The following is a 13,955-nucleotide window of genomic DNA, read 5'->3' as shown; positions in this document are numbered from 1 at the left end:
GGAGACGAATCGAATTGAGATTTATTTGCATTTATTTGCAACTCAATTTATCTAGTTCTTTCCTTCCACCAAGTTTCATGGTAATCTGTCCTGTAGTTTTTGTGTAATGCTGCTGACTAACACACAGAGAAACAAAGTGACTACATACCTCCTTGGGGGAGGTAAATTTGGCAAATGTTAAAAGCAATGGCATTATTCTATGAAAACTCATTTGAAAAGATTTTTAAAGACCCCAAGAGAGAAATTATTCCAAGTTTATAATTTCTTACAGCTAATAGCCAATAGTATTTGTGCTGTCACTGAGCTCAAGAGATACAGACAAGAATTTCAAGGGGATAATAAAAAGGGGATTTCTTTCATAGAAAGAAACAATGTCCTGCTGATAGCATACATTATGTGCAGCCTGAACCATATCTGACAGCAGACCTCACGGGACTCTCAAGGGCTGCAGCAGAACAGTGCAGCTCACACTGTTGCCAGGAGGGAGGGAGAGAAGAGACGAATAAGCCAAAGCCGCAGGACCAGGAGGGTACGATATTAATCCCTTCGCTGCTGCTGCTAAATTGAAAACTTGGCAGCAACCTGTAAATCAGTAAAGCAATACACCATTAATTCAATCCTCTGGAAGAGTGAGAAGAAAAGAAAGGCTGCGGTATTTTAGTGGACACTTTTCATCCAGCTGTGGACATCGTGAGAACAGAGGTTGGGTTTCTCTTTCTGCTCAATAGTGGGAGGAAAAGGAAACTGCCTGTTTGGACGTGGATAAAGTCAAATTCAGAGGCTTAATTTGTAACAATTTGTTTTAGGAAAGCTTGTGGACATTTCAACATGGTGCTCCAAGAGCTCACAGCTGTAGAGCATTTGAGCAAAGTGACGGCTTCCAACAGCTCCCTAATCATCACAGACCATCTGGAAAACAACTGGGCCGTGCACTGTCCACTGGACTGAGGTATACTGACAAGCAAAAAAGATAAGGGGAGAGGGTACTTGCTTTGTTGGGGCACGATAGAGCAGATGTACCGTTTTGAGAGCTTAAAAGATAAGTCATCACCGGCAGCACAAACAGATATCATGGAGTCAAACTTAAAAAGAATCCATCAGAATGTGCAATAATCAAGTTGTGTTTTGTTTTTACAGGATCCCAGCATGAGAATTTCAATCTCAAAGGTTCTCTACCACAGTGTCATAGTTGTAATGGGAGTTTAAGCTTCTAGCAATATTAAGTTTGTCAACTAAAAAGACTCCTAAGAAGCAGTGATTCTGGCTTGGGTAAGTATTTTGAATGTTTGACATCAGAGGAGGGCAGAGAACTGCCAGGATACTGAAACTGCACACAGGGCTGCAGATCAAATGCTGCAAAATCGTTCTCGTATGTGCCTCTCAAACTTTATATCCCTCTCTGCTTTCCAACTATATGGATAAAAAGAAAATAAAGGTAAGTGGACTTCATAGAAGAGAACACATTCCCTAATATATATAACTTGTGATCTGCTCCCTAAAAATTGGAGTGTAATAATATCCGACCAACAGCATGACCCCCCATGATGGCAGCTGCCCCTGTCATCAACCTGGCGAAGCATTAGCAAAGGACAGCTCATTGCAGATTAATGCAGGGATTACTCAAATTCAACAGCTCTCTCAGCATTAAATCAAAGACACCACAAAACTAAGAGGCTTTAGGACCAAAGAATTACTACAGCCTACTAAACCCAGTGGGCAGGCCTACATTCAATCAACATATTCCATACCACTGCCAGTTACTTACATATTCTTTAATGTAGTACATCAATCAGTTTGCTCACCAGCAAGGTTTGCTCCACTTGTCTAAAAATATGTCATATTAAGCTCAACCCTTGAGAGTCTTGGCCTATTTTAGGTGTTTTGGAACGCCTTTGATTTGGATTGGATCCGAACATTCTTTGGACTTTGACTTTCACATATGTAGAACGCAACAGGAGATGGTGCGAGTCAGGCGCGTTCACAACAACAAGAAACTGTCCGGAACATGCAGTTGAGGGGTAGCGCCTGGGCCAGGCATGCAGGAGGCAGAACACAACATATAAATTCCACTGCGGAAATCATGTGTTTGTTAACAGCCCATTGACACCGGCATCGACCCTTAGAACCAACAACTCACTATCCTGTTGTCTTTTCAAGTTGCCATGTTATTCTGTGTATAAATCCACTTTTTTATCCTGAAATAATTGTATTATATTATTTAGTTTTTTTTCACTTCCGCGCCCACTTGCTCACGATAAATAGTCCAGACATAATCCTGCTGTATTCTAACTTGGGCTCGCTCTGACATTTTCTGGAGTCTTTGATAAGGGGCTGGAAGGAAAAAAACTCCTGTATAATGTCAATGGGCAACTGACTCAGACATTTGCATTCTGACTCTGGATAATTTCAGGAGATTATCCGGAGTTCAGTGCTGAAAGCAGCTATTCAGAGACAAACATTCATAAAAAGTTATGTTTTACAGTTTTTAGTAATCAACCGCTTAGAGACATCAATTTGGCCTCGGGCAGACGTGATCACGAGCAGTTTCCACTGTACTAGAATTTTGTCAGGAGGCAGAGGTGGTACAAAATTTGATGGAGGCGGCTCGCAATCCTCTATGCAGGAAAAACCCTGGACAATCCCCATCAATGATCTGAAATCTTTAATTTATTATCTAGGGCAGTAGGGCTCCATCTGATTGGCCAAATATATTGACATGCAGAGCGTGAAACAATGCACATGGAACACCCTTTATAGCAGTTTAAGCTGTCTTTTGCGATACTTATATCGCGCATGTTGATATTTCGATGACGTCAATTTTAGATATATCGTGCAGGAATCCTCTTGCTGTGAGGCCCCCCTTTCCCTTATATAATGCAATAAAAATCTTTACCATGTCAGTGTGTTGTATCTTTTTTTTTCTTCAGCAATAGCATTGCCTATGTGAACAAGCAATCAATTTTTCTTTTCGATTTGATATATTGGATCCTAAAACACACAAGACAACATCACCTTGTTACAGGGACCACTGCAGACAAAGACTTTCTTTATCTAGTCATGCTTCTATTTTCCAGTCCTGAGAATAGAGTCTTTCCCATGAGATAAAATGGAAAACAATCCACGATTGGTGCCCAACGTTTGTAAACAACAGGGGCATTACAGCGGCAGCCAGGAATACTGTGAACTAAAGAGGCTGACTTGGTCTGATGTGGATTTTCACTGAGAGTCTGTCTTAATCAGCACCTGGGGCAGTCACCAGCATCAGAGGATCTTTAACACATATGTTCACACACACACAGCATCCCAACACCAAAACACACACACACACTCACACATGCTTTTCTTCAAGCTCTTGCCAGATGGCAGGGACCCCACAGAGACTGAAACGTTTGAGAGCAGCTCAATCGCCTGCCTAGTTGAGTGTCTGTCTCCCAGTCAGCACCCAGCCTCACAATATAGGGTTATAGAGCCAGAGACGACAATGATGTACAGCAGATCCACATCCACTAGTTTCCCTCTTAAATCACATGAGTGAGCTGCATGACTACCAAGCACTGACAGAGTCAGTGAGTCAGCAGCCACAGCCATCAGAGCCTCCCCTGCCAAGGGGGTGCGTAAATAGTCGCTCAGAGATTTGCAATTTGAATATGGCATTTTACCCAGTGTGTTATTTGTTAATGCGAGCCATCTGTATGAGGATGTCTTAGTTCTTTCCAAACACATTGCACATGGGCTTCATGATAATGGTTATATAATGATTTTTGGGGCATTTTATGCCTATATTGACAGGACAGGTAAAGAATAAAAGGTGGAGAGAGAGGAGAGGACACACAGCAAAAGGCTGTAAGTCCGTTTGAGTATCATTTGAGTTTTTTCTGATACCGGTGCTAAATCTTAAAATACGTTAAAAAAACGGTACCAGTGCCGAAAACGGTGTTATTATCTAACTGTAGGCCCACAGTGTTGCCATCAGAGTTAAGAGTAATTGTAACTCAGCACGTGTGGTGATGTTTATGTCGCCTGTCAACAGGGCAACTATTTCAGTAGAGAGCTCAGGCACCGAAATGAGGCACTGTGCACTGTGCACTTTGTGCACAAATCTGCACTGTGGTTCGGTCCAGTAGGTACCAGCCGGATCTCAGTACCTAACCCTAGTCAGACAGCAAACCTTCGGCCGCTGCAGAGGAGTTTAGCCTCAGTGTACGGGGGCGCCCGCTCAACTAGGTGACCTACCAGGTACCCCTATTAAATGTTTTTTATAGTCAGTCTAGAGGATTGCATGTAGTCTTTGTGTATTCAAGTTTCCTCCAACATGCAAGACATTACAGCGATGTGTAATTGGCCACTGATTTGCACATAGGTGTGAATGTGGTCACCAGTCTTTGTGTGAGCGGCCCAGTGTGTCAGCCAGTGTGTGCTGGGATATACTACTAGCTTTACTTGTTGCTGTCATAAATCTGTAAGTTGTTAAACCAGCATGGATGCATGTGCTGCTGAAACCAGAGCCCAAGATGCTTACATGTAAAAGTTGAGTGTTGCTACTGATGAAAAAAAAGAAATGAGAGTTAACTGGTGTCACAGACAGAAAAATTAATCAAACAAATTCGAAATTATAAATTTTTCATCCAGGCAATAACAAATGTGCAATGTCAGTATCTGCTTGTCCTCATATTTCTGTTATCATGTGATGCTGGGTCCATTCGATAAAATGAAAATGTAATAGTGATGGATTTATGCACTTTGGCCCCATGTTTGATGTATTTAGTTTCTTGATAGAATTGTAAATACTTGTTTTTTGTGTGCTTGGCTGCACTACATGAAACAACACATTGTGTAGATGGCGTCAGTGGGGGAGCTGGCAGAGTTTCCGAGCTTAATATGCCGTGCACACTGATTTAGTGCGGTGGTTTAACATTTAACTGTTGACTGGAGGGGTCCCCGAATACAATTTTACACCTACCAGCTAATCACAGTATTTTCTATGTCCAAGGAATAAACAACATTGATTCCTAAATTGAAAACTGAGTTATAAAGGGGGATTAACAGTGTCGTGACAATGCTCTTGCTTGAAATCCTGTTTTGGAGGCAGAGAGCAGTTAATCACACCTTGATTGAAACACACAGTTGTGAGTGTTGACAGCTTTCGTTCGACTAGGGGGCTCTTGATTCAATGCACCAGAGCAGCAGCATTAAAAGTCACAAAGCTAATCTTTTACCTGATGGAGTTTAATTCGCCTGAATGTAGAGGCCACAGTTGTGATCGTTGATTAAACTACTCAATATAAAAAATCTTGCAAACAACTGACATTGTCGCTTCTGTGACTGGATTTCCAGGGTTATATAATCAGGTCAGATATGAGGCTTTGCTCACAGATAGATGCGTGGACGGTTCCATGCAGAGATGGGGCAGCCTTTAAATGTGTGTCATAACTGTCTGTCTGAGATTTATGGAGGGCGCACAGGGACTCAGTCACTCTTGCCCTGAAGGATCAACACTCAGATTTTACTTCATCCAAGGTAAAGATACAGATAACCCACATAGGCAAACATTGACACTTCATGTTGAGTAAATAATTAGCTATGACTACTGACATTTAGAAAGTTTTGACTGTGAGTACTTAAAGTGTATTGTTTATTCTAAAAATTGATCAAATGATAATGTTTAAAATTAAAAGAGTCGCTAGTCGTGAAAATGATCATATCTCTATTGAGCATTAAGTATCTTTCAAATTTCACTTTGGAGTTAGTCTCCTTCCTCTCATTAGGACATTGTAATTGCTAAAGCAAAGTAAAAAAAAACATTTCTGATTTATTGACAGATGTAAATCCATATGACAAAGAAATGTAATTGAGGCTTGATATTTAACAATTTATAGGCTCATATCAACCAATTTTTATTGTCCAAACGATGAATCATGCGCGCTATAACATTTTTTTTACCTCACTACACCAAGCAACAGAGAGACTGAGTTAAAGAGCAGCTTTATTCACCCATCACTAACGGGACTCGAAAAGGTTTTCAAAAAACAAAACAAACATATCTTCACTTCAAGCTACAGTTTTTGTATGTGCTGGTTGTTTATACAGCCACCAATTCACACCTTGTTTCCACTGTAATGGTTTCATCATATTTGTCTGTGTCAATGCTTTCGTGTCTTTTGAACGAGAACATTTATGTGAGTCATTTTGCCAAATGTTAGTCACAGGAAATATAAGGCTTCTGAATAGTTTTTCCCACATTAGTCATAACGACAAACAGAAGATTTAACAGCTTATCAATAAAAATGCTCTCACTTTAAAATAAAAGACACTGTGTGGGCCTTCAAAGCAGAAAATGAATGAACAACCAAACAGAGATCCACTAGAGAGTTTTGTCATAATTGGCCAAATATAAATCTGACATGCTTTCCTCTGTTCTGAGTGATGAATTATGCAGAAGTAGAAGTGAAAAGCCGAATGAAAGCGGCGGTTTCAGAGCACACTAGCACAATATTTATATTTCATGTTGCACTTTGTAATGATGAGCACTTGGAAGTGGAAAATTGCCCTTAATGGACTAATTCAAAATGTCATCAAATTACATATTAATAAGTAAATGGTATTCGAGCCAGACATTTGGCCAATGCCACTGTGAGGGTCAACTGTGTGAGTCCCCTACTGTGCTTATCAACACATCAACCATCTCATTGCGCAACCTACAGCAATTAGCTTTGACTTCTGCAGTGAGGTCAAGACTAGCAAACAAACAGAGGGAACCGACAGGACGTCTGTACCTGTCTTTTCATGAAAAATCATATATATCACAATCATCTATGAACACTTCCTACATCCAACTCACAATTAAGGTCATCTCTCTCCCACTATAATATTTAAGGAGACATATTAAGCTCATTAGCTTATTTTTCTTTCTATATCTATTTCTCTTTTCAGCCTCTGTCTGAAATCCTTGGATTTAGCACCTGTCTCTTTAAGACCCCGCTTTTGATAAACCCAGTCTGCTCTGATTGGCCAGCTGGCCCACTCTCTTTTGATTGGTCAACCGCTTGTAGCACATGTATGAAATTTTGGCCTTCACTTTCGCTTTACCTGGCCTTGTTAGGAGGCATGCAAGGCAATCTGCTGGGTGTAGCATTATGCAAATATTGGGATTTGTGACACCACATTACATCACAATAATGCAGAAGTATCAGCCGGGCTATTGACAAGGCAATGCAGGAGCTTTAGGAGCAGTGTTCTCTGTGGAGGAGAGGAGCTCTTTTGCTTTACTGCAAACTTTTGTTTTTTTACACAAAAAACCTATTACAAGAAGGGGAAAAACTGAATGAGCATAATATGTCTCCTCTAAGACATATTAGAGAACAAATGTCTACTCTAAGACATATTATGCCCCCCCCCCCCCCCCTGCATCTTGTTCTGAAGTTAATATGTAGGATCATGTGCTCCAGGGAAAAAATGGAAAACACAACCCGGCCAGATGGCAAAGTCTCATCAAAACACTGTTTACGTCACAAACAAAAACTGAACTGAACAGATACTGTTCTCTGGGTGGTGTGTAGAATGGTTCATCCATGTAGCACGTTGCACTGAGCCTACATGTTATCATCAGCATCAGAGCACACTCGCTTTAGATCATAAACAGACAAATCTTCCCAGCTCCCACCTCTCGACCATAAATCAGGGTACTTAGTAACAGTCAGGTTGATCTAAAGTACAAAGTGTCCATTACTCTGATGTGTGTATTATTGTTTTAGCTCCTGAAGGACCAAAGCAGGAATATAGCCGGATGTTGTTCAGTGTTTTGCCAAGTTCAGCACTTGAAACCATGAACAAAAGCGACTGGCTTAAAATGTGAATGTATTAGAACTAATGGATGGGTGCTATTGACCCACCCCACACTTGTCAATGAGTCACAGCAGATTGAGTGAGTGTGTGTGTGTGTGTGCGTGCGTGCGTGCGTGCGTGCGTGCGTGCGTGCGTGCGTGCGTGCGTGCGTGTGTTTCTCCTGTTATATTTTGTACCATGCAAGTAAAGTAGTGCTAGTAGTAAAAAAACATTTCTTTCCTCAAACTGTCCATTGCTGCAGCTCCTCTTTTCAGCATCTGTCTGAAACGCTTGTTTTTTTCGCTCCTGTCTCTTTAAGCCCCCCCCCCAGCCTCTGCTCTTGCTGTACCTGACTTCATTAGCAGGCATACCAGACAAGCCGCTAGGTGAGTATTATGCAAATTTGTGGCATTGTCATGTCACGATGATGCAAAAGCATAATCAACAAAAACCTATCACGCACTAAAGGAAGATAAACTGAAGAGGCATCATCTATTCAAGATATTGTCCAACCCTTGTCCAATGTCACATGGAAACAAAACAGTCTGACTTCACTTCCACATGTCTGCCTGTGAATTCAATTAAGAAACTAATAGTTTGCAGATTTACACCTTCTCATGCTCTCACTCTGTGTTAGTGGGGGGGGTGGGGGGGCACCTACTGACCAGTTGACACCTAGTTCACCAAAGTAACAAGCCACCTGGCACAGAGCCAACTGCAAACAAGCCAGAAATTCCAAAAAAAAGGACTGCTCAGTGTGAGGTGAGCAGCAAGCCATGACAGATTCAATTAACATCCGCACTGACCGTCACTCGCTCAAAATTCGCGCTGCCATAAAATAAATCATGTGAGGACCTCTGCCTCACGATGACACAAGCAACCTGCAGCCCATCCTCCCCATCACATACGATCATAGAACAGTGCAACGTCAGCACAATCTGCTCACTGATGCTCACACTGTGTAACCCGATGGTAACAGCTCAGCTACACTGCCAGCATGTGAATGGGCCAGATCCTTTCATCGGCTCAAAAAAAGGACTGGAGTCACAGAAATGAATCTAGATCCCGTCCCTGTTTTGTGAGTCAGAGAAAACAAGAGGAGGGCGCTGTTGTTTCTCCTGCTTACGTAAATTAGAAATGCAAAAATATAAACTAAACTTAATAATACTGAATTGATTAAGTAATGATAACTTACTGTACAACACAAGACATAGTCTTATCCAGCTGTCATCGGGCTTTAATGGTTTTGGACAGTTTTCAGAGGCTTATATTTGGCAGCCTCACATAAGGCCTCAAAATGTGCTACTTATGGACTGTCCAAGACAGTTATCACATAAACCTGTCATGAAACAATGAGTAAAAAAGAAATTAACAGGCATGGATTTTACAAGGTCCAATTACTCAAAGCTTAAGTAAGACACATCACTACAAACTGAAAAATTGATCTTGTGCATTGAAACGACCATGATTGTTTATCGGTGGATGCAGCCAGCTTCATCACACACACACAGAGAGAGAGAGAGAGAGAGAGAGAGAGAGAGAGAGAGAGAGAGAGAGAGAGAGAGAGAGAGAGAGAGAGAGAGAGAGAGAGAGAGAGAGAGAGAGAGAGAGAGAGAGAGAGTTGTAAGGACAACCACAAGTTGTAACTGGAATTCTAAGTAAAGCAACAAAGGGAAACCTCCTGGGTGGGTCAAAGTAAAAAGGCTCGGAAAATGTGTCTTGCGGAAGCAGTCCACAGAAGGCAGCCTTTGGCAGGGTTGGTCACATTTAGGCTTATTCTCTACATGCCACCTACAAAATCGGTACCAGCTTTCATTAAAGCAGGAAGCCGTATGATGGCTAGTATGTTCTAGCCATCATCTTTCCTTTTTCAAACTAAGTGGTAGAACCAAACATGGAGATACTCAGGAGCTGCTTTACTTGCTTTGCTTCACATGACTTGAATATTGTTTTAAACTTTCAAATGTATTCTGCTCACTTGGGGACAACATGATTAGCTTGTGACGCGTTTGCTCCCACCGGACTGAATCAAAGAGATCAACTAATGAATGTCATCCACAAGTTAGCCCTGCACTGAAGGGGGCTGTGATAAAGTGCTGGAATATAAAATGACTGCCTCTCAGTCGAACTGTCTGGCAACCTGCCACATAAAGCTCCTCCAATTTGTGAGGAAGTAAAACAAGGGGAGACAGATCGGTCAGAATAAGATATAATAATATCCTCAATTTGCTGCCTGTTTTATTGGAATTATTTCCTCAAGAAAATCATCTGCAAAATATACACCTGCTGTGTGAGAGGAGTGTTTCATTAAGACTTGCAAAATAATTTAAAAAAAAGATTCAACTCCTCTCCTTGGATTTGAAACATTCTGAGGACAGATTAGGGATCAGAGCAAACTGAGTGACAGAGCTTATGATCTCTGCTGAGTAGTCACATGTATCAGGCTGCCAAAGGAAGAGAAGAAAATGGGGAAAACGCTGTAGTTCAAAGACTATGTAACACACCCAACTACTATTGTAATTTGTGTGGATCCTGCATGGTCTTCACACGGAGAGGGGCACAAACAGAACAAACCAAAGTCTCCTAGTGGACATGGAGGATAGATATCCCATTTTCTCCTGCCCACACAGATTCAACAAATGAGCATACTGTGGATATGATGTTCAAACAAAAAACAATGGAAGGAGACTTTAAATAAGATGTATTTTCAAAATCCCTGCAAATACAGTACACTGGCATGTACCTTGGAAACATTTTCCAGCGTCTACTTAATGACAAGTGTGATTTCAAACTGTGAACAGACCGTGTAAACTCCAACCGTGAGGATAACTGTCAGAAAATAGAGCGCGCATTATACTTTGGCTCAACTCCCCAAGTAGGCTCAGCTTTGAGCATGGTAATTCTGAATAAATAAAAACAGCTCGCAAGAAGACAGCGACCACACTTTGCCCACGACTGTCTAGTATTTGCACAATGTTCCTGTGTAATCATTAACTTTTGCAACAGGCCTCTACAGAACGGCGATAGGGAGTAAAGGTTCCATTATTAACAGCCAGGCAATATTTAACTTTGAAACACAGCATGCTCACAGGAGCAGCTCGGGTTCGAATGAGCTTTTCTTCCGTGTAAGGTGAATAAAATGAAAATATATAATTTCCTCTTAATGACTAGAATGGCAGTCAGTAGAGCACATACCTGCACCAAGGCCCAACAGTTCCCTTAAATTCAACCAAGTTGCACCAAACTTCACACGTTCATAGATATCAGTCCCCTAATCACCCCTGACTTTTTTCATCAAGATCCATCAATTATTCCCTGGGAAAACAGTGAAAATGTTGAAAAACGCCATATCAAGCCTGGATCCTGGATTCGTAAACTGATCTGGATCGCCACCAAAATTCAATGTGTTCTTCACTGACCCATGACACATCTTTCCACCAAGTTTCATGAAAATCTGCTCTGTTGTTTTTGTGTAATCTAGCTTAGAAACAAACCAACCAACAAACAGACAGAGTGAAAACAAGAGTGTGTGTGTGTGTGTGTGTGTGTGTGTGTGTGTGTGTGTGTGTGTGTGTGTGTGTGTGTGTGTGTGTGTGTGTGTGTGTGTGTGTTGAGGTGTCGTGAGGGCGTTTGACTCACTTGATAAAGCACCGTGCACCCTCAAAAGTATATCCTTCTTCCCACCCAGTGGGTAGATCTGTCAAAGAACAAGAGGTGTTTAAACTTGTGAACAACAACAAATAGATGCTTTTCATTATAATAGTAGATGACACAACACTCAAAATGGTAGAACTACCTGGAGGATTTTGACTGTGACAAATTAACTAATTTGTGGATTCCACCTTTAGGCTACAAGTAATTATTATTTCAATTGTTGATTAATCTGTTAAGATTAAGAATTTTCCTAATTTGTTACATATTTGGTTTATATAATATCAGAAAATTATAAATCATTGAAATCGTCATCACACATGCCTAAAGCTCAGTTTGAGATTTTCAAATTGCTTTGTTTTGTCTGACCAGCAATCAAAGACCCCCCCTCCAAAAAAAAGAATTGGTGAAAAAATATTTAAAGGGTTATCAAAATGGTTGCTCATAACTTCCTGTTCATTAAAGGTAATCGTAGAAAAGATAGCAATCCCCTCCCGTCCGCCCTCTCATCAAAGCTACACCTTCAGAAGACATGAGCGCCCACTGACAACTGCTAGAAGCTAACTTTGACTCGCTCGCTAACTTCCGGCCTCTGCCTCAGCGTCGTGTGACTTCCCGGCTGAGGACTCATCCATTACAGTATAGCTTTATTAATCCTTAATTCAATTTGGTTTAGGGCAATTAAAAGAAGACCAAAATAACTAAATACAGACAGGCACAGACAAACATCCCCTAAACTAGCCACACAATGAAACCATAAAAGAGCTGTTTAGTTGTGTTGACCGTGAGTGCAATTTCTTTAAAAATAATAAAAGCTGGAATAATAAAGTAAATAAAACAGTTCATATGGCAGATAGGCCTTTTAGAGTAATGGGACAGTCACACAGATGCAAATGTGGGTCAAAGTTCACCAAAGTCAAACTCAACGGAAACAACTCTTCGATTTGCCTTTAATTCGACTCCTCGCTCTCACAGATTGGAAGTAAACGGGAGGCGAAGGCTCGCCACTGATAAATTGACCTTTGTGTGGCCTGTGTGTTTTTCACGTGCCAAGCTCTAGATGGAGCACAGAATTGTAATGCCTTCTTATTTATCATTGCATTGTAGTATATTGTTTTGCATTCTATAATACATTTTGATGGCTATCAGGACATGAAGAGGACCTTTAACTAATCTTGGAAATGATGATGGTTATGGTTTGAAATCATGATTTGATGACATTTTATATACTAAAAAGAAACAATTAAAGGAGAAGCCTAATCTGCATTTTAATCCTTCATTCAAAGTCTGATAGTTGCAGTCCCGTTGAGATGCATCTACATTAGTGGGACTATTCTGCAGGGACCTCAGTCTGCTGCTGTGTGCAGTGGCACGGTATAAGATCACAATTACAATACAATGAAAGGAAACTAATATTACCACTTGGCACAGTGTTTTAGGTTTAGCTTAGGTTAGCGTTTTGTGGAGGAGGGGCAGACGAAAACTAATTTAGTAGATGTATAGCTATAGCCTTTACTGTAACCCCTCAGTGTGCAGCAGCTGTTGCTGTGTATGCCCGGAGATAACGTGATCGGTAAAACAACACTTGTCTGACACTTGTTTGACAACAATACTTCTCCAATGAATTGTGTCGGTAAAAGTCGCCAACCACCGGTCAGTGTGAGACTTGTCTGACCGAGGAGAGGGGCTCGGGAGCCGGGCACAGGGGGGGCATGACAGGGCTCACTTAGTTCAACAGTGCCAAAAGCCCACTCGTGCGTTCGAACCCCGGCGTGGATGTGAGAGTCTCTCTCTCTCTCTCTCTCTCAGTGTGGGAAGTATCGCTTTCACGATGCGGGTAACAACAGCAGCAGCAGCTGCACATGACGACATTATGGAGACGACGGAGGAAACTTGTTGGCGACACCTCACCTGGAGTTTTCCGGTGGCCGGTTATCACCGCCTCGCCGCTCACTGGATGCAGCCAGGTTGTGCTCTTGGCTTCTTCGCTGGGGAGAGAAGAGGAAACGTTACCACACACGGAGAGTTGGTTTGAATCAGAAACGAGGAACACGCGACTCGAGCCGGAGCCTACGGCTGGGGGGGGGAATTGATATTTACTTGACGAAGAAGACGCGTCCATCCCGAGTCACCCCGTAACTCCAATAAGCAGGGAGACAGCAGATCCACTCGGGCTGTAGCTCCGCCGCCATGTCTGACACTACTGTACGACGCTCGCGCGGCTCAGCTCGCTCAGGCAGCGCGTACACGGAAACCTTGGCAACGGCGGATGGTTCCACAGAGAGGCGGGGGTAGGGCGGCCAGGTTCACTTTATTAGTCTGGGGGGGGTCAACACAAAACATAATACGTGTTTTATTTCTTCCGTTATTCTTATGATCAATATCCAATATCCTCCACAGCCTCCATAGAAAAACACTTTTACCAATGCACAATGTTTCTTTGGTTTTAGGTTATTTGTTCCTAGCTATCTAGCTATCTAGTT

At 41.8% G+C, this 13,955-nt stretch overlaps 1 protein-coding gene across 7 annotated transcripts in view; it reads right to left on the bottom strand.

The window, feature by feature from the left end:
- The window catches only part of LOC117762867 (pleckstrin homology domain-containing family A member 5-like), a 90,956-nt gene extending 77,226 nt beyond the window's left edge, over positions 1 to 13,730 (bottom strand). For 6 of the 7 annotated variants that reach the window (XM_034587547.1, XM_034587549.1, XM_034587548.1 and 3 more), the window contains exons 1-3: positions 13,573 to 13,664; positions 13,384 to 13,460; positions 11,461 to 11,518 (exon numbers count right to left, since the gene is read on the bottom strand). In XM_034587547.1, coding sequence (XP_034443438.1) covers positions 11,461 to 11,518; positions 13,384 to 13,460; positions 13,573 to 13,664 — 227 coding nt within the window. Of the gene's footprint in view, positions 1 to 11,460; positions 11,519 to 13,383; positions 13,461 to 13,572 lie in introns of all 7 variants that reach the window. The other variant, XM_034587546.1, reaches the window with a different exon arrangement.
- Between the last annotated feature and the right edge of the window lie 225 nt (positions 13,731 to 13,955).

Source organism: Hippoglossus hippoglossus, chromosome 6, assembly GCF_009819705.1.
Source record: "Hippoglossus hippoglossus isolate fHipHip1 chromosome 6, fHipHip1.pri, whole genome shotgun sequence".
NCBI classification, from domain to species: Eukaryota; Metazoa; Chordata; class Actinopteri; order Pleuronectiformes; family Pleuronectidae; genus Hippoglossus; species Hippoglossus hippoglossus.
Note: the sequence above shows the minus strand (reverse complement) of the source record. Positions and strands in the feature narration are given on the sequence as shown.